The sequence below is a fragment of the Cyclopterus lumpus genome, chromosome 8, assembly GCF_009769545.1.
Source record: "Cyclopterus lumpus isolate fCycLum1 chromosome 8, fCycLum1.pri, whole genome shotgun sequence".
In the NCBI taxonomy this organism is placed as follows: domain Eukaryota; kingdom Metazoa; phylum Chordata; class Actinopteri; order Perciformes; family Cyclopteridae; genus Cyclopterus; species Cyclopterus lumpus.
In genome coordinates, this window is record NC_046973.1 from 13,554,049 (window position 1) to 13,575,015 (window position 20,967).

The following is a 20,967-nucleotide window of genomic DNA, read 5'->3' on the forward strand; positions in this document are numbered from 1 at the left end:
TTTCATACATCTTTGCTATGTGATAAATGTATACAGTATTTTATATTCACTCAATGAGGAACTTTCCTATAAGGACTATTCGACCGCAGCCAGAGACAGATCCCAATGTACTGCTAACTGTATAATCACTAAAGAAGAAGAAAAAAGTATCCATCAATAATAAAAGTAATCACTAGCTGCAGTACTAACAATGATATTCTAATATTCTGCTACAGAACGAAAGCAGTGGTCTACTCTTACAGCATCGAATACATCACAGTCCGAGAGCAGCCGCAATCATATCTAATACCTTAATTGGACATACAGCATTATAATAACTATGACCCAGGAAGCTTCCCTTCTGCAAGACATACAAAAGGCAGTATTTCACAGCAGCAAGTCACACCATATGTAATAAGTATAATACGCATCTCGTACATTATTTTATGCACAAACATGGATTAATGAAGATCATCTTTCTTAGCAGGGCAGCCAGACAATATACACATAAAAGCACTGGAGGCACACACACACACACACACACACCTCTGTGTTACATGACGGAGCAGGTGAAGCCGCAACAGTCTTTCAGTAGTGTCAGTCCAGTTTTAGTGAAAAATGGCGCCGTCGTCTTCCGGGCTTTGGACGCCACCGTTTGATCTTGCAAAGCACCTGATTGAAAAGGAAGACGTCACGGTAAACCCTCATCCTCTCTATCTTCACTTAGTTGCCTTAGCTGAAAGGGTTTGACATTTTGGGGAATATGCTTCTTCACGTTCTTGGATAAAGTTGGTTAGCTTAGCTTAGCACAAAAACAGGAAACGGGGGGGGGGGGGGGGGGCGCCGCTGCAACCCGACCGACATGGACCAGCAACCACTCCACAACTGGTCTTATTAGAGAAATGGTCTGGCACATATCCCACTGCACATACAGTACGATGTGGATTAGCGAGCGTTTAGGGGCGCCAGTAGAGCCAGACTGGAACCGTTTCCCCTTTCCAGTCCTTTATGCTAAGCTATGCTAACCTGCTGCTAAACATAGCTTTAGCACACAGAATAAGATTATTTCTCAAAATGTCAAACCTGTACCGTCACATTTTCATGAAATCAAATCAAATTATCCGTGTGGACACTTATCAATTGTCAGCAATAGGGATTCAATGCGTTTTACTTCAGTAATGAAATAATATAATAACTGAATGTATACACAAAAAGAATGTGCACGACTGTCGTGCTCTGTTTGGATCAAACATCCTCGGTCGGGCCACACAGCTCGTGCAAGATTACAACTGAACATACAGAATTAAGTATTTGCACCAAATTACTTCTAACCTCTTTACACACAAGAGTCAAAGATGACTCCTCATTGGAAGCACCCTTATTGTTATACACTCACCTTTTGCAGACAATGTCTTGGGAAATTTGGACTGTAAGAAGGCGGCCATTTCTCTGTCTTCCTCTTGTTCCCTGTGGAGGAGAATTTGTCCCCGTTTTTTTTTTTTTTTCACTTGTTAAGGATTTGTCCAGGATTTTCTCAGAAAAATCGTTAAATGTCACTGGGCCGCCGCATTTGCGAGAAACCGAAGCGACAAATCCTCGGGATGATTTTAATCTGGCTGTGCATTGCGTGGATTCACAGCTGCATGTGCACACAATGCCGTTCTCAACCTATTTCCACTAACACACTGAATCATGAAGGGAGACGGCCTCTCGCATCCCCGCAATCCTTCTGAGACCAATCAAAATCAAAGATATTCTTTCACATCAACAACTGCCTGCTTATCAGCGGTGACGGCTAATTTAGCACCACAAGCAAATATATATATACATACAATATATATACAGTATATATGATTAGCATGCTGAAAGCTAATTGCAAAGTTTCATTTATACGAAGTGAATTGACCCTTTTGCCTCCATGAAACTGAACAGACGGCACTGTAACGACTGAGAGGAACAAGTCTTCTCAGTCGATGGATGTGAAAACCTCACCTCAGCCTCTCGAACTCCACATCATCCACGAGGAAGTCTCTGGTCTCCACCAGCTTGTTGATCTGCTGCAGCAGCTCTTCCTCCCTCTCCCTGTCCTCCTTGGACTTGTCGTTGTCTGTTCAACAGTCACATGACACGCCTTACGGAAAATACAGCAACGAGCGTTACGACTACAAACTAGAAGGACGCAACAGAACAAATCTTTATTGTCCAGTATTGTGGATATTGAGTGTGCTGCTGCGTTTATATTTCACAGGACAGGCTTTGCATATTACATTTTCGTGCATGTGTGTTCAGTTAATCAGTGTTGCATGTCAGAAATGACACTGATTAACTGCACACACAATTGATCTAGACCAGTGTCCCGGCATATACAGAAATGAAACGGCGTACTGAGACTCAGCTTCCTGTTTCTGGGTCACATGGGTTTCACCACTGCCCCGCCCCGTTTTTCATCTTTCAAACATTTCAACACATAAATGGCCTTTTCCGGACGGATGAATAAGGAACTGTTTGAGATCTTTCTCTTTCTCAGCGACACACTCCAGCAAGATCTGGCAACTAACGCCCTAGCCAACAATATTTTTGTAACGCTAAATATGGCTGTAAGCTAAAATATGAACAAAATATGCAAATATAACCCAATCTGTTTACAGATCCACACAACACACATTGGGAGACAGGTGTGCACCATTTCTAAACATGGGCGGAGCTTGTATATGCACTATGTTGTAAAACATCTTTGGCACAGCTCAATGCTAACCCCGGCAAGCTAACACAGTGACAATGCTAACATGCTGGTATTTAGCATGTATTAATAATCTTTACTTTACCAGGAATATTTGCCATTCAGATTCAAAATCTCTTTTTTCAAGACAGCAGCATAATATTATAATATAATATAACTTAACTTAAAATAAAGTAAAATACCCATATTCAAGTGGAATAGTGGATCATTATTCTTTGAAGTTTCTGTGAGAAAAGGTTTCTGTTGGAAAAGTCTTCCTTTTTATTCACCATCAGCCCATTCTGAGGATTCCCTCCACTCCACATCCCAGAAGTGATTGCTTTGCTGGTCAGAAAAACATTTTCTTTATTTTAAAAAAAAGAAGATAATACAGAAAATGAGAACCATATGCGGCACATCATAAGTAAAATGCTTGCTCATTAACTTTACAAAAACTAACCTAATTATTTAGCCAATCTAAAAATAGTGGATGTAAGCAACCACAGGGGCTATTTGAATAAATTAATAATAATAATTGTGAGCTTTTCAGATATGTAAATATGTTATCATTAAATGAAGTTGGCACACAGCATAAATTAAAAAAGTTTCAGGTTCGTCTGGAAGAAAAGCACTTTTTAGAAAGAAAAATATTTAGGAATGATGCAGCTGACTGTTTAAACCTTTCCTAAATCATAGTACAATATGTGATAAGTCTCTCTGCAAAGGTTGACTGTAATAAAGTGAAGCAGAAAAGAAATTAGAGAGTATTTAGTAAAGAAAATTCAGAAGAGATCTGCCAAATCTGGCATTTTCTCTTCCTTTCCTTTCTCTAATGTTTTCTTTATTAATCGAGTTGTATTCAGACCACATACAAGTGGATGATATATTATTAAGTATATCCATTATAATAATAATTAGTTATCCGATATAAAATAGTAAATAGGGGAACCCTCAGGGTTCTCACTGCTTTTCAATTTACCTGAAATAGAGACAAGTTTCTGCAGCTCCGTCTTCAGTCTTGTGATTTCTTTGCAGAGCTGGATGTCATCCATCCTGAGAAAACAAACAAATCACAAATAGATATTTGCAGGAAAGCAGGTGTACATTTTTTTATTTATTAAACTAGACCCCCACATCATCTTTTTTTTCAAGGAGCTTTCAAAACATAAAATGGATTGTATAGAACAGCAGCAACCCAATTTCCTTCCTAACTAGACATACACACGTCAACGTGAGATTGCAGGAACTTATCAAACAGAAAAACCCTGCACTCAGATGACAGCGAGTGCCGGGAGTTCATTAACTGGAATAACGCTGTGTATGAATCATACCTGACACTATCAGATCTCATTTCGCCGTCAAAACATCAGGGGCCGGTCACACAAGTGTGTGAGTGTATGTGTGTGTGTGTGTGTGTGTCTGTGTGTGTGTCTGTGTGTGTGTGGGGGGTGGGGGGGGGGGGGGGGGGGGGGCTGCCATTACAGTGGTGGCAGAAAGAGGGAAATGACTGTGAGAGAAATGAGTACTCGGAACTGTTGGTTTAATAAAACAGGTTTCACTTTGGCGTACTTCAGCAGGATATATCTCAGGATGAGTCAGATGCTGCCAGGAGTGTTTTTTTTCTTCTTAAAAAATGTATTTGCATTGGAGTTGTCTCGTTTATGATGCAGTCAGCTCATATGATTTCAGTAGTAAAATAAAACGTCTGCTTCTGTGGAATCCGACATGCAATGTGCATTTAATTGGGACATGCTACTTCCTCGGCATACATTTCCTGTGATCTGATTGTACAAATAAAATGTGTGCCTTAGATATCCCTTTTTCCATATATTCTTTATTTGTATTCTTTTATTAGAATTTGTTTTGTTTCTGTGTTATTTTTCTCATCTTCTTTGGCTGCCCCATTTCGCTGTTTCATTTTGACAATTTGTGAAATTGTACAAAGTCAAAAACTCCACACAAAATAACATACTACTTTCTCATAACAATGCATCTTGAACATTGGCCCTTTTGCATATATATATATATCAGCTGTGCAAAGGACTGTGGGTCAGAATAACAAGAAAAGCATTCTAGCTTGCATAATGAAAAATGCAAATGGTACATCCTGGTATGGTTAGCATACTGCATTTGCCATAGCTGCTATATCCAAATCACATAGTTTTTGTTTTAACCTTCAGTACATATGCTAGTAAAGACATGAATCATGCTAAAACAGTGGAATCTTAATATGAAAGGCTGAAACAGTTTGCTTTCTTGCAGAGCTAGATGAGAAGATTGATACCACTCTCATGTCTGTATGGTAAATATAAGGCTTCAGCCAGAAGCAGGTTAGCTTAGTTTAGCATCAAGACTGGAAACAGGGGGAAACAGTTAGCCTGGATCGGTTCAAAGGTAACACAATCCACCTGTCAGCCCCTCTGGAGCTCACAACATGTTAGCTGTTTTCCTGTTTCCATACTTTGTGCTAAGCTAAGCTAACCGACCGCTAGCTCGCGCTTCATCTTCGTCGTACCGACATGAGAGTGGTATTGATCTTCTCGTCTAACTCCCGGCAAGAAAACTAAAAAAAGCACATTTCCCTAAATGCATTCCTTTTAACAAGACAACTGAGTAGAGCTTTTTCGAATTCAACCTCATCTGCACATACATGTAGAAGTAAATTGTTGTCATTTGGTACAGTTTGTTGTTTTACCAACTCTCCCTTTTTTTGCTGCCCGTGTTGCAGTTGACATAACCCATTTTAACACATGCAGGGGAACAATCTAGAATTAGAAGCGGGATTGTGCATCACTTTTCCTCTTCTGGATGCGGATGGAAGTGAGAACATGACACATGAACCATCAACACTTATCGGACAAATCATTTTGAAGGCTCCCACAGCTTAACAACCCCCAACCCCCCACCCCACCTCCAAGCCAGAGTTATCCTCTATTTTCTCCAATTCATCTCATGGCCGCATTATGCAGTGTGCTGGTCTCTGTTCTCAGTCCCCCGCTCCACCTCCTACATCCTCGTGTCAAAATAATGAGGACGGCCTCGACAGAAAAAGCGTCACATACCGGTAATTAAAAGGAAAGGATGAGGGGGAAAGGAGTAAAGGGCATCTTTTGAAATCAGTGTGTCTGCTAAGACCTTGAATAGCACTGTTTTCTTCACACACTTTTTGCCATCATGCACATGGCTGCTCCCATAGTGTTTGTTGCGACGGTAATGGTGCATCATCTCGTATTCCTGAGGGGCAGCGAACAGTATCTGGGAGTATTCAGATCCCTGTACAGCAGAGCTCTCTATGGGTATGTATGTGGAACGTCACATGATAAAGGAGAAGCATGTATTGTCATTTAGGGTCTAGTGCCATCACTCTGTCAGTATCAAATTCCTTTAAAGAAACAAAACAAAACAGACTAAATGTGTGCTATTGAAGAAGCAGATCTTACATGTATTTCAGCTCCGATTCCCTCCGCACCAGGATGTCTCTTATCCGCTCAATTTTGCACAGCTCTCCTTCAATGTTCTCGATGGTAATCGTGGAGTCAGCCATCGAAATGACATCCTCTGCTGGAAGACAGGCAAGACCAAAGCATGATTATTTGGTTCCCATCACGGCATTGGGAGTTTGTGTGGAGAGACTTGTGTCTGTGTGTGACGGCCATCAAACAGGTGACGCAAGCACCAAAAGGACAAAAAGCATATTTAGGATCCACAGATTGAATGTGAAATTAATTTGAAATTGAGGCTGGCAATTCCTTCCGCTGGCCTCTTGACCACTGAGCCACCATGAAGGACCAGTTATTTGTACAAAAAACTTTTGACTCATTTCTGAACAAGCCCATGAAATCTCATGTTGACAGCCTTCTAGAACTGAACCCGAACAGTAGAGGAATGATATCCCAAACTTATAAGCTCATTAACGATATCAACCCACACTTCTTGGATAATTAAAAAATGGCCTGGGATTCAGATCTTGGAGTGGCTATAACATGACCAATGGGACTCTATTTTAGAATTGATATATACATCATCTACATCCGCTAAACACAACTTGATACAGCTAAAAATGGTACACAGGGCTCATTACACTAATGCTAGACTGGCAAAAATGTACCCTAACTCTGATCCGTTATGTCCTTGATGTAAAGGCCAGCAAGCAAACCTGTTACCCATGTTTTGGCTATGCCCGAAACTCTCCACCTTTTGGATAAGTATTTTTAAAGCTTATAGTGAGATGTGTGCAACTCAATTTGACCCGGACCCAACTTGCGCATTCTTTGGCTTAACACCAGAGGAACTCTGTACCCGTTTACCAAATTAAGCCAATGTGGTCATAGCCTTCACAACACTTCTTGCTCGACGTTTGATCCTTCTCAGATGGAAGCAACGTGGCCCTCCACCGTTCTCCCACTGGGTCAAAGATGTCATGTATTTCCTGACGCTTGAAAAGATTAAATATACTCTCAGAGCTTCCTCCCAAACCTTTGATAAAGTATGGAGACCTTGTATGGAGACCTCGGAAATAAGGTTTCAAATTTCAATCTATAACTGTCCTACATGTGTGAATCTTCTTCCCTGGTGGGATAAAAACTGTGAAAATCAATAAAACATATTTACAAATGAAGGACCAGTTACACCTGTGATTTTGCTGCAATGGCATGTGGAAACGACATGTGATAAGGGTGGTGTGTTTATCAGCTCCACCAGCGGCGTCCACACAGACTCCAACCAAACCGACAGAGAAGATCATTTTCTGCAACTAGCAGCCGGTAAGCTTAGCTTAGAATAAAGCTAGCCGGACTGTCTAAAGTGTGGCTAAATAACACATTTCACAGTTTGTTTATCTTTGTGCTAAGCTAAGCTTTAGCGCACAGGCATGATGGTGGTATCGAAGAACGCAAACAATCCTATTGCCCAAAGCTATATTACTATAACTATATTTTTATCACATTACGTTTGACTTTGTGAGCACAATACTTTGAAAGTTCTGAGTAATTCTAAAAGAAAAGATAACAAATAAAGTTTTAAAGTAAACATCCAGAGGCAAACACCAAACGCTCAATGATGAGACAGTAACACCTGCACTGATCCTAGTTCAGCTTTAAGCAATCAAAGGGCACTGGCTCAAATTCACCATCCTGCTATGATCTGATCAGACCCCCCCCCCCCCCTGCTGCCTCCCACTCCATCACCAAGCAAGCGATGAGTCATCTTACCTGACCTTGTGTGAAAAGACACAATCACACACACAGGATCACTATACACCATCTATATTTTTTTCATTTATTACTAGAATATTGATTCTCTGTTGAATTTCTTGCAATGACCTCGTGACTCTCCACATCTAGAAGCTAAAACGAGACCAGACGAACTAAGATTGATAGTCAATTAATCCGCAGCTATTTTCATATCCAATTAATAGTTTCAGTTATTCGTCTTGTTAAAAAAATTAAAAGATGAAAACAACTGAAGAGTTTGGGGTTCTTTTGGGGCTGTGTGGAAGAAAGCTCTGAAGAGACCGAACTTCAGACCATGAGGTCCACATTGAACACACTGGGGGTCTGCAGGGCTCCTGGCCCCCATCCGGAGGTCTCACACCCCGCTGACAGACAACTTTAACACTGCGAGGCTCTCTGGTGAAAGTGACCGCAGTGGACACATAAGCCTCCTTTCCTCCTCACCACTACCTCACACATGCATCCCCGGCTATCACAACTCACTGGATGTCTCCGTCGCTCCGTCCACCTGCGTCTTCTCCAAAGAGCCGTACTGCCTGGAGGATCTTCTCTCTTTTTCCATATTGTTCACACACAAAAAATAAGAAAGCTCCGGACAAAATTTTTTAAAGAAATGTTTACGCAGCCAAATAAAAATGTATATCAGAAGGTATCGATTAAGTCCACGCAGCCCTGCTGTTTAACGGGAGGAGAGCAGCTGCCAACAGATGCTGAACACAGCGGACTCAGTCAGGCTGCCGATGCCCGCTGCAGGGCGCCACCTGCCGGCTGCACCCGCACAGAGCACCAACCTATAAGAGGATGAGCATGTCACCTGAACGATAGTAGGAGAAGGATTCAGATCCTTTGGGACGATGCTTTTGCAATAGTTTGTATGGCTTAGGAAGTTGGAGAATGTTCTTAACACGTAAAGTAAATTCATGGAATATAATTGTAATTTTTAAAGCATAAAGCCGTCAGAGTATATGTTTGCCTCAGATGTAGTGGAGTAGAAGTCGTAAGTTACATCAAATGGGGAAGTACATGTCTTATGTACTAAAGAAGTCTTCGAGACATTCCACCGCTGCACTAAGTGAATTTGTTTGTTTGTCTGGAATCAAACCAGGTAACCTAAAAGGATTTAATTAAACGGACATCTGCCATCACAACGGTCTGCTGCTCTCACCACAAACGTCACCGTCCACGGGAGAACCGAGCTGCCTCTCACCGTCTCGCCCGATCGAGTTTAGCTGCTTAACGGCATACTGGGGATCACTTGATTTCATTGCCTGCAGTGGGTCCTTGAGGGCCCCGCCAGATGTTCTAGAAGAGTCCATCTGTCTGCATGCAGGAGCCCTAGGGAGGCGTGTCCCACACGTTCACTCACCACTCGTTCGGTGTGCACGACGGAAGAGGAACATTAATAATCTGTCAATAACGTTCCAGAGACAGCTGAGCAATGAGTCGGATGGTATCAACATGAAGAGGATGAATGTGTATATATTTATTACAGATGCTCCTCAAAGGGTCATATTATTTGAGCACAAATATAGTTCACTCTCAGGTCTGGAACAGGTTAAAGAATCTCAAATACAACAAAAGACGTACAGAAACTCTGGCAGGAAAGAAAATGGCACGTTTAATTCACGTTCAGCATGTCTTTGAGACAAAAGGTTCAGAAATAAATAAATGCACTTTGAAATGCAGATTAGACGAATGAAGCAAACACGTCCGCTCACAGCTGCTGAACCTCCTGCAGTTAAAAACACACTAACGCCATGTTTCATCGTTTCATCAGTTCACAGAGTCCATAAATAAGGCACAAACACAGATGGGGGAGGCTTCAGCTGTAGATAAACAGACTGGGTGTGGTGAAACAGGAGGCCAGCCTCACCTTGAGCACACGCCTGGTGTTTACGCTCAGCGGGAGAGGCTTCAGTGTTTCTGTTGACGTGTTGCCTGAACTGTCGAGTCCTAGTTCTGCCCGCCCTTCATCCTGCTTCCTTGTTGGCTCTAGAAAGACAATATTGCTTCGGGTAATGTTAATTTGAGAGGGCTCAGGTGGCTCAGAGGAAATCCTCAAGCGCAGACGCTGTAGATGGAAAGCGATGCCACGACGTTTCATTCTAATGAACCTTATTAAATATATGATGACTATATTATTTACACACTGATTGAAATTATTCTATGTAAATGTATTCTCTGGTAGGCTACTGCACTCTCTGAAGTGTCCTTTTGTATGGTCATACTGCCGGGGCTAATGGTTTACCCTCCGTCCGTAGTAGTAGTTGTTGTTGTTGTTGTTGTTGCTGTTTCTGTCGTCCTCCATCGCTTTCTCCAGCCAGTCTCTCTCCTGTTCAGACTCGGAGTCACTGGCTTCGCTCGCGTCCGCTGCCAAAAGCCGAGAGTAGTTGATCCTGCGCTGGCGGGGGGCCTTCCACTGGAGCAGAGGCAGGCAGGCGCACCACGCCATCACAGCCACCGCCACTCCTCTGAACAGCCAGGCGAGCCCGAACCTCTGGGCCATGAAGCCTCCGGCGAAGCTCCCCAGCCCACTTCCCAGCTGCAGGCAGAGCGCGTCGTAGACCCTCCTCACGCTCCTCTCGGCCCCCGGCGTGGCCACGTCCTCGCACTGGTGCCCCACGGCCCACCAGAGGGCCCCGCCGCTGAAGCAGCTCAGCACCTGAGCGGGCACCGCGGCCCACGGCCCCCAGAGGAAGGAGTAGTAGAAGCACTGCAGGCCGAGACTCGCAGCCGCGATGACGAGCACCCGTCCCGGGCTGAGGAGCTTGGACACCCGGTAGGCCAGCAGAGGGAAGGCGGCCTGCGAGAGCAGAGCGACGGCCAGAGACAGCCCCATGTGCAGCTCGCCGCTCCCGTGGTCCTGCATCTGCCACAGGAGGAAGTTGTCCACGGTGGAGCCCGCCACCCCGACCAGCAGGGCGGTGACCGCGCAGAGCAAGGCGCGGGGGGAGCCGCGCACTAGCCGCACGGCCTTGAGGAGCCCGCTGGCCCGGTCCCGCTTCTTGTTCAGGTGGAGGGAGAGGTGTGCGGCCATGGGGAGGGACGCAGCTGCCAGAGCGGCGTAGCAGAAGAAGTGCACCGCGCTCCTCGGGATCCGGCCAGCGATGAGGCAGCTCAGCCGGCTGACCAGCAGGCCCGCTCCCCCGACACCACACGCCGCCCCGAGCAAACCCCACACCCCGGTGCTGCCGTAGCGGTCCGAGGCGTCAGCAGAGTCCAGATACTCGTACAGGCCGTCGTCCGCGGTCCACTCCAGAGGGGCCGACACAAACTCCCACACCGATACGATGATGAGTATCAGGAAGAAGAGCTGGTGTTGAGGGTCCATCAACTTTAGGCTGCCCAGAAATTCAAAACGCCTCTCCTCTTCCTCCGCCTTCTCTTCTCCAAGCTGCTCTTCTGACCTCTTACTCCTCACTGGAGCTGCCGAAGAGGGGGTGGGGTGGTGCATGACGTAGCCGCCGACCGTCCATTCTCCGGCGCTGTTTTCGACCACCACTGTTGCATTGAATGGGGGCAGCTGAAGATGGGATTGATTATGACGATTAAGTGTGCTTTCAGTAAAAGAAAGGGTCTTTGCAGTTGAAGTAACCCCAGACTGGGAGGCAGGAGCTGTGTTGGTTTTAGTTTGAGTTCTAGCTGAGGATGCGGAGGGTGCAACGCTGCTAGGCAGGTCGCCGCCCAGAATTTGGGTCGGACCGCCACTCAGAACGGATCGGTTACAGCTGCCGGCCTGCGGGCGCACATCCACCAGCGGGACGAGCAGCAGGACCAGAGCCGCCGCCGCCGAGCACACAAGAGAGATGTTTATGACCGCACGCCTCTTGTTGTAGTGTTTGGAGAGCAGGCACGCCACGGGGCTCCATGCCAGCGATATGAGGTGCTTGGTGCCCATGAGAACGCCCGTCATTGCGGGGGTCAAGCCCAGCTGTCTAAAGTACAGGGTGAGGAAGGGGATCAGGCAGGCCCTGGCGCAGGAGAACAGGAAGTTGAAGGCGCCGGCCAGAGCAAGGGCCCGGCTGATGTTGATCTGCTTGTTCCTCTGCATGGTTGGAAGCTCACGGCCTCTCCCGGTTTCACGTGGAGCGCCTTAGACTGGGAGACGGAACACAGGACAACATGGCACATTAGAGTCAACCATACTGGTTATTTATTTTCGAACAATAACCAATGTTCTTTCTAGGGCTGCCATTATTATCAATAAACCTATCAATTATTTTTTATTTAAAATCGATCAGTCTATGATTCAACATTTTTTTAATTTGCAACTTCCAACAGCCCTTTACGTGACACCTGTCAAAACCAGAACACATTTAATTCACAAGACAGTATGAAGGAGCGGCCCACTTCATATTTCAGAATGTTTGGCACCATTTCACTGGAGTTTTTTATAAAACAAATAATTGATTGCATAGATTAATGAATACATTTTTATTTCAGGGGGATTTGTGTTGGAAATAACTTATTGGCCATTTATGTATAAATAAAATATATGTACAGTACAGAGACAATACAGTTATGATGGTAATAAAATACATAAATAAATGCATTAATGTAAAATATGTTTGTTATAAAGAGCCATCGTGTACTTCTTTGCAGAAACGTGCAGATAAAACGAGGAACAACGCGGATATAAACACCTGACCCTGAATGCAACAGTTCCCTGCTTGGCACGAGGATGTGGACTCCACGTCACAAGTTTGAGAGATAAGAAAATTAAATGAACCGTTAAACATACTTCACCTTTTGACCTCTGCCCCCTCGTCGGCTTCCTTTAAACGTGTCTACCGGTCATCTTCCACCTCGAGCTCCTGCATTCCGTCCACGACTTTGGTCTCGTGCGCTCCGAGCAGCGGGACACCTGTTACCGTCTGGACCGTGAGGCACTCAACCGTGTGGACGCTTTCACCTGGAGGGCCAGGCACGTGACCACAGCGCCCCCTGCCGGCGCGGATGCCACTGTGCGCCACAGAGCGAGAGAGAGAGAGAGAGAGAGAGGAGAGAGAGAGAGAGAGAGAGAGGAGAGAGAGAGAGAGCGAGAGAGAGCGCATCGCACTGGAACACAATCTAAAAACACATTATAAAATAGATTTGCCTTTTTTTGCTCATGTTAGCATGATTAAAAAATAGATATAATTTATTTAGTATAAGTCAATAGCAAAGACATGGAGCGTGCTGCTTCTTCCAGGTGCGAGAGAAAAGAGCACCGTTCATGTCAACAACTTTTCTTGTGCAAATAAAAGCCACCAATTATTTCACACAGGAGACACACATTCATGGAGAGGGATCATTTATTCACCACGTTTCCAAATTCAGCACACATCATGAACCCATGTCACCTGACGTGTGTTTCCTCCCCTTTCAAACAGAGAACGTGTGACCGCAAATGTGTAATTTAAATGAATGATATGCAAATTAATTCCCTGAACAGCGTCACAAGAACATTTGAATTGCTACAGGCAATAATAAAGACGAGACTACACGACTACACAACACACAGGCTGTGACAAAGCAACACATGACTTCCAATGAGTTGATCAGTGGTGGGTGAAGTGTAAAGATACTTTATTTGAGTAAACGTATACAGATCTGTCAACAGCAAAGTGTTGGAATTGAAAATATTGTAATTATACAGATTTAGTATTTACTAAAATTACTAATAAAAGACAACTTGTGATCAATTATACTGTTCTGCTTTTAGAGCAGTTGAGCACATGCATGGATATATAATTAACAGATTTAGAGTCTTTTTTTTTTACTACCATAAATCTTGTCAATAATTTTGTAATTAATTAAATTATTAATATTCCACACATGGTGTGATCATCTGAGAAAAAAATATTGAAATATATATATAGATATACACATATATCTATATAGATATAGATATATGTGTGTATATATATATATTTGATGGGAGCAAACATAGCGTGAACATAGCGTGAAAAAGTGAACATAGCGTGAAAAAGACAAGTTTCAAGAAACATTTCTCAGTTGTGATCTTAAGTTGCTATTGAAAGACGGAAGTTTGCCCACATCTGTTACAAAATTACTTCATATCCTCTCAGCAACGAGCAGCCAGTGACGATAACTCGTTTATAGAGCTCACTTAAAATGTTGTACAACTGCATAAGTAGTTTAGTTCATTGTGTTTTATAAACCACATCGTGTGTTTTAAATGTCAAATTTTCATCTGAAAAGGAACTAAATCTGTAAAATAAAAGTAGAGGAGTATAAAGAGAAGCACCCGTCCTCCGGTTCCCCGTTTGCACTGTTAGCTTCTAGCCGCCGGCTCAGCCGTTGCCATGTTGAGAGGCGTGTGGAGGCAACAGATGGGCTCTACAATTTTGTATTGAGCACCTTTAAAGGTGTGTTTTGTTTTAGTATTATAGCTAGTTACCATGATAAAAAGGAATTTAATTAAATAGAATACAAGAGCATTCATAAGAATTATACAAACATTGGACAAACTTACATTTCGTAACACACTTTGACGTTAATAGAACATTATGTACAGTATGCATTATCTGTACACCATGAAGCGCACGGCTCACCAGTGAAGGTGCTGATCGGCAGGTGCATGGCTTTGTCTAGATACTTGCTAAACAGCAGCTCTCGCGTGGACCGGGACCCGATGCCGCATCCCGGGTGCAAGCACGGGGATATCTCTACCCTGTAGAGGAATGACATTACATCATATCACTTTCAGTTTGCATAAGGTGTGCAGATGATGCAAAAGAGAAGTGCTGTGGTGTCGTAAAGGACCTTTGAACGTCGGTGTATGTACTGCGGGAGTCCTTGTCCAGACACACGGAGAGTGTTCGATGCTGCAGGGCCCTGATGCTGATGTTCTGGATTTGGATCGTCTATGATCAAAACACAAAAGGTTTAGAGAGCATCAAAGGTTCACTTACGATACTACAATAAATGTGACTGATAAAATGTTTTAAAAACTAATTTGACTTCTTACTGTGTTGTTTCCTGGGTTCACACTGTGAAACTGGACAGTGAGGTGATCCTCGCCTACACAAAGAGACAAGGATTAGTCTTCGCATTGCTAGCGATGACATGAATCAGCTGAAGATAAATGCAAAAGGTGAACCTGATGTTGAAGCTGCCGGCTCTGATGTAATCGCCACGCCAAACGCCATGGGTGCTTCTCTCTTTACCACTTCTCGTTTGCTTAAGGAGATCTGTTGGGGATATCCTGCTGTTGTTGCAAATACTGAACAGGAAGTATTCAGAGTGGCTGGTAATAATAATAATAATAATAATAATAATAATAATAATAATAATAATAAATGTACCTCTGTGTAATTGACTGAGATGAGTGAGTGGAAGACTTCCACCAATGGCTTCTTTCGGCATACACTGGGCTCCTCTGTCGAAGATAACGCCTCACTTTAAGCAACTATAATGTTTGCACAGGCATGGCGGTATCTATACACACACACACACACACACACACACACACACACACACACACACACACACACACGCACACGCACAGATGCACACACACGCACATAAAGAGATTCAGAAATATACTTGAGAACTTCTCTTTCAGGTGCCTGAACTCTGGGATGTCGGCCTCCAGGTGGGACACAAACACCTCCTCCACCACATCACAGCTGGAGCGGGTCATCTAAACACAAACCAGGAAGTGCATGTCCAACTCCATTAATTATTGACAATATCTACCAGAATCTACACTACACAACCCATATTGGAAAAAGGTATTACAATTATTATTTTCTTGGAGCTGCATCAATTATTATTATTTATTATTTGGCTTGGCCACCAGAGGGCAGCTGAAAAGAAATCCATTTACACCTTTTAAAGATGTGTATCGTCTTGTGTCGCATCGCAACATTAGCATTCGTGTTAGGAGTAGTGTTTCTATTCACCTGATGAATACAAGTTCAACATTTCCTCTCCTTTTAGCTCAGTCGTTAGTCTCCACCAAAGGAATACATCTGTCTCTGTAGCAGTTATTTGCTAACTTATTCTGTCCTTGACGCTGGCTACCAGGTTGATGTGAGCAGGGGTTTGGTGGGGAAATGAAAGGAGGGAGCTAAAAGAGGGGAAGAGCGTTTGTGGACTTGAGAGAACCTGCAGAGTCCTGATGGACAAGACAGCTGCACCGTACCTTCACCGAATAGAGCGGCAGGTTAACCGTCTGCGTCCCACAGCGGAGGTAGTAACACAGGGTGTCCAGGAGGAAGACGTCTGGCTCCGCCGGCTCTCTGTGGACAGACTGCTGCGGCAGAGAGGCGTCACAGAAGGAAGAAGGCGTCAGATGAACTCAAACTCTGCTGTTTTAACCCTTGGCCTTCCTCTTCGGGTTTAGTGCTCATGTTAGCATGCAGAAAAAAAGAGTTGTTAGCATTGCTGTATAGACTCTATGGTTACCTTTCTAGCCAGTTTGGAGATGGCTGCTCCCAGACTGTTGATGTTGCTGTTGTACCACAGATCCACATTTCCCAGGAAGGAGGCGAGGCCCAATCGGCCTTCATTCTCACATGGGCTATCCTATGAGGAACGACAGGTGGTGCAGGGTCACATAGTCTTCTACATTGACACCAGTTAGTATCATATTGAATGACTCAGTGGTGACTCACAGGGGAACTCTGCGAGGGCGCCACATCTGTAACCGGGATGTAGTACAACCGCAGGTTCAGTTTCCTGGTCAAAATAAGGTGCTTTGACTCTCTCTCTCTGTCGGGGAAATAGGTGGAAACACACAATGCAAAATGCAGAAAAGGTTTGAGGAACATACACCACTTTGCTGTCACACTATTTGGAGGAAGGGGTTCATAACGAACCAGCAGCTCACCGAATCGAGTGGTAAGCCCTGCTCAGTCTTCCCAGCACACGGTCGTCCCCCAGTACCACCACCCGAGCGGTGTGACGCCTCCTGTCTTCTTTGGAAAGAGGCGATCCTCCGGGAAACGCGTCCCTCTTCTCACTCATTAGACCCCGTTCATGTGCCGTCTTGATGGTCTTAAAGGCGCTTCTCCGCGTGAAGGTCGCCGTAGGATTTGTGGACGTGTCGCTCTCTTGTAGATCTCTCTCTATCCCACTGTCCTCGGACTGAACTGAATCTTCTTCATCAACAGTCGTTGAGTTAGAGCCGCAGCACTTGGCGAGGTTTGCCAGCAGACTCCCTTTTTGGAAACAATATTTTTAGTGCACATTTGTGCTGCAGCAACGGGAATCTTTTATTGATAGAAATTTTTTTTTCTTCTGTTTGGCTCACATAGTTCCTCTTCGTCCCTCCACAAGAGGAAGTTGATCTCTGGGTAGGGCATTGCAGTGCTGAACACAGGACCCTGATGGAGCTTGGTTCGTTCTGAGGAAACAGGATGAAGGTTAACACGCCGACCCTGTCACAATGTCTGCTAACGGCAATCTGTGCTCCAACAACAGGGTGCAGGATACACACCTTCTTGAGAGGCAGTAAAGATGTCTCTGTATATGTGTTGTAGTCTGGTCAGATAGTTTGCACAACCACCTGCACCATGCTTCAGACTCTTCTCCACGGCTAGAGCCACTTCCTGGAAATACGTCTCCACCATATGTTCCCCCAAAGCCTGAAATACACAAAAGACACATCTGGTAAATAAAAAAAGAAAGAAGAGAAATACTGATACAGACAAATATATAATTCATGTTTAGTTCAGTGAGAAACTGTCCCCATGCAATTCAATTCAATTCAGTTTATTTTGGATAGCACAAAATCACAAATTTGCCTCAGAGGTCTTTACAATCTGTAAACATATGACATCCCTGTCCCAGGACCTCACATTGGATCAGGAAAAGACTCAAAAACCCCCAGAAAAAACCCTTTCACAGGGAAACCTTGAACCTTCAGGAGAGCAACAGAGGAGGATCCCTCTCCCCGGATGGACAGAAGCAATAGATATCATGTGTACAGAATGAACAGCGTTACAACACATTCAATGAATATGACAGAAATAAATAATAATGAGTAGTAGGCATGGACCACAATCCAGATGTCCACAATCCATGTAAACAGAAGGAGGAAGAGAGGAGGGGCATCATCAGGGCCATGGCAGGAGGCCGGGCCACGGAGGCATGAGGCCAGGCCCTTGAGGCAGGAGGCATCGCGATGGAGGCTGGGCCAATGAGGCATGAGGCCAGGCCCTTGAGGCAGGAGGCATCATGATGGAGGCAGTGGCATTGAGGAAGAAGGCTAGGCCCAGGCCAGGGGCAGGATGCAGGAAGCAGGGGCATTTGTCAGCAAGAGTCTACAGCCACGCTAGCTGTGAGCTGTGATATGCTAACACTAGCATGGCAAAGTGCTCTCAGTGACAATGCTAACATGCTAATGTTCAGCAGGTATATTACATTACATGTCATTTAGCTGACGCTTTTATCCAAAGCACTCACGGTGCATTCAACCGTGAGTGCAAACTCAGAACAACAAGAATCGAGAAAATACAATTTCTTCAATAAAGTTAAACTACAAAGTGCTATGAGTAAGATCCATTTAAGTGCTACTAAAGTGCTACTACGGCGCTACCTTCCCTATTCAAGGTATAGTCGAAAAAGATGTGTTTTTAGTTTGCGACGGAAGATGTAGACTTTCTGCTGTCCTGATGTCAATGGGGAGCTCATTCCACCAATGAGGAGCCAGCACAGCAAACAGTCGTGACTTTGTTGAGTGTTTAGCTCGCAGCGACGGAGCTACGAGCCGATTGGCAGAAGCCGAGCGAAGAGAACGAGCTGGGGTGTACGGTATAATGCTTACCATGGTCACTATCTTAGTTCAGCGTGTTGGCATGCTTTCTGGCATTGCACTAGTGTTCTGCTACTTGACACTAAGCACAAAGTGTGGCTGAGGCCGAGTATGTCAGGGGATCAGTATAGCCAGTAGGATTCATCCCCTGGGAACCATGAATGTCTGCAAATCAATGCAGATACACGTTTGTGCAAATTGATCACTGAGATGTCGACGCCGTGGTGGTGGTGGTGTTGTTCGATATAATATAAATTAAAGGGGATCTCGGAAGTTAGTAGGGTTCAGGGTTTACCACGAATGCATGGACACCATTTTAATGGCAGTTTGTCCAATAGTTGTTGAGATATTACCGCCTGGAAAGTGAGTTGATCAATCGACTGACCTCCAGGGCCTGAGTCAGCTTGGAGCTCTGGCAGGTCGTCCCGAGACCCGTCTGCAGCACATGCAGCACCACATTCTTCTGCCTGGTTGACACGTCGGTTAGAAAGCTGGAAGCCTCCAAGTGGGTCCTCACTGCTGCTTCCATTGGAGCAGAAAACACAGCTGGGTCGGCAAGCACAAACACCCTGGAGGACAGTTGTGATAAAAAAAAAAGAAGTTTGGCCGGTGTTCAACCCTGCACCATTTTGATACAAGTTGATTGTCATCTGAACGACATACTCACTTTTCCTGCAAGGTGAGATGCTCATTCTTCAGGTTTTGCTCTGCGGTGACTCTCCTGTGATACAAGGAGCCTGTTGAAGGAAGGATCGGTCTGTCAAGAGTTTGTATTGTATTGTAAATATAACACAATATGTGTGGTCCTTATTTAGACACGTTATTGTGTTACAATGTGTTAATTATCTTCCTAAGGATTTTAATTTAAACAAGCAGCCACCCAACTGTAGAAACAAAAAGGTTAACATTTATTGTACAATATATTTTAACAGCTGTCTGTAAATGTGTGCATTGATGTGCCATACCTGGCGTGGTCATCTCCATCTTGATGCTCCTCAGAGTGCTCAGGGCCACGCCGGAGTAAGGAGACGGTAGTATCAGCAGTTTCATCATGCACTCATACACCGTCTGGTAAACGCTGGTAGGAATCATGACACCTGACTGGAAAGGTAAGTACAGACGTAGCAAAATAACTTCATCATCTTTTTGTTGGAATCTGGGCATGTACAACTATAATAAGTGCTGTTGTCTATAAACAATACGCCGTTGTCGATTGAATCCCCCAGGTGTGCCTTACCTGCATAACCACATAGTAGAGTGTGTGTAGCACTGGAATGGTATGCGTGTAGGATCGCGCTTTATCAATCTGTAGCAGCTTGTCCAGCTCTTTGACGAGCACTCGGATCAATGAAACGCTGCAGGATGGATTGGCTTCCAGCTTCTTCTGGAGACTCCATCGAATCAGTCCTGCAGAGCAGACAGACAGCGGCTGGCTTCATATTCGGGGATATGTAGTGTGTATATGCTGGTACTGCTTTAGCTACTTGGGAAATGTAGTCCATTGTTAATGTTTTTAACTATCATTTTCGCTCCATACGCTCCTTGTCAGTTTCATATAAAGCTACAACAAGCAGATGGTTAGCTTAGCTTAGCATAAACACAGAGAGGAACTTGTTTCCGGTCTTTATGTTAAGCTAAGCTAATTAGCTGGGTACCTGTATATTTACTGTAAAAACATTCAAAGTTCATCTAAATAATGATGTTTTAAATAGCTACCTTTTTCCCAAACACTTTGGTCGCTCATCTCTTTCAGAAGAGCCTGGACCATGTTGTTCAGGCTTGACTCAACAGTGGAGAAAGCCACCCGAGCTAAAAATAAAGATCATGCATGTTATTGTTCTAATAACCACATTCTACGACTCCAAGCTAAACAACATTGGCCCACAGTAATTTTGATAAAAGACAACACTTACTGGTAGGATCAACCATCTTTATTCAGGATCGAAGGAGAGTCGTGATTTCAGCACCGTGTGCTCCCAACAAGAGGAAACACTCAAAACTGAAAGAGAATCTATTGACTTTCAACAGGTTTCAGTCTGTCCCGCCAAAGACACGATGGCATTTGTCTCCCTGAAAAGTCAACAATGTTTGAATTGTGTCCGCAGCTCAAAAAACGGATTAAACTCTCAACACATTGAGTCGCACCGTCTGAAGTAATCCATTGTTTACCGGTGTAGCCTTTATTTGTTTCTATCTTTGAGTGAACTCATTCATGGCATGCTCGTGTTTGTAGTGCGAGTGACTCATTGGAGGAAGTGTCTTCACCGTGAAAA

At 44.3% G+C, this 20,967-nt stretch overlaps 3 protein-coding genes across 4 annotated transcripts; all 3 read right to left on the bottom strand.

Moving 5' to 3' along the window:
• Positions 1-532: 532 nt before the first annotated feature.
• zgc:171844 (uncharacterized protein LOC100151763 homolog) lies at positions 533-8,491 on the bottom strand. The gene is made up of 6 exons (XM_034539828.1): positions 8,413-8,491; positions 6,139-6,259; positions 3,678-3,751; positions 1,972-2,086; positions 1,376-1,446; positions 533-651 (listed from the first exon to the last, which is right to left on the bottom strand). The coding sequence occupies exons 1-6, from the start codon at positions 8,489-8,491 to the stop codon at positions 533-535; spliced, it is 579 nt and encodes a 192-aa protein (XP_034395719.1).
• A 901-nt stretch (positions 8,492-9,392) lies between these two features.
• mfsd6l (major facilitator superfamily domain containing 6-like) lies at positions 9,393-12,838 on the bottom strand. Its single transcript, XM_034539386.1, has 2 exons — positions 12,676-12,838; positions 9,393-12,027 (listed from the first exon to the last, which is right to left on the bottom strand). The coding sequence occupies exon 2, from the start codon at positions 11,978-11,980 to the stop codon at positions 10,166-10,168; it is 1,815 nt and encodes a 604-aa protein (XP_034395277.1). The 5' UTR covers positions 11,981-12,027; positions 12,676-12,838; the 3' UTR covers positions 9,393-10,165.
• Positions 12,839-13,205: 367 nt separating this feature from the next.
• Positions 13,206-20,864, bottom strand: pik3r6b (phosphoinositide-3-kinase, regulatory subunit 6b). Of its 2 annotated transcripts, none has more exons than XM_034538835.1 (18): positions 20,608-20,864; positions 20,411-20,503; positions 19,932-20,101; positions 19,660-19,795; positions 19,362-19,431; positions 19,080-19,263; positions 17,378-17,525; positions 17,192-17,284; positions 16,769-17,099; positions 16,554-16,650; positions 16,345-16,464; positions 16,082-16,189; positions 15,481-15,577; positions 15,240-15,313; positions 15,035-15,125; positions 14,903-14,955; positions 14,698-14,798; positions 13,206-14,605 (listed from the first exon to the last, which is right to left on the bottom strand). In XM_034538835.1, exons 1-18 carry the CDS (start codon positions 20,621-20,623, stop codon positions 14,440-14,442), a joined length of 2,148 nt encoding a protein of 715 aa, XP_034394726.1. In that variant the 5' UTR covers positions 20,624-20,864; the 3' UTR covers positions 13,206-14,439. The 2 variants fall into 2 exon arrangements, with proteins under 2 accessions (XP_034394726.1, XP_034394725.1); XM_034538834.1 differs by having other exon boundaries at positions 16,082-16,192.
• Between the last annotated feature and the right edge of the window lie 103 nt (positions 20,865-20,967).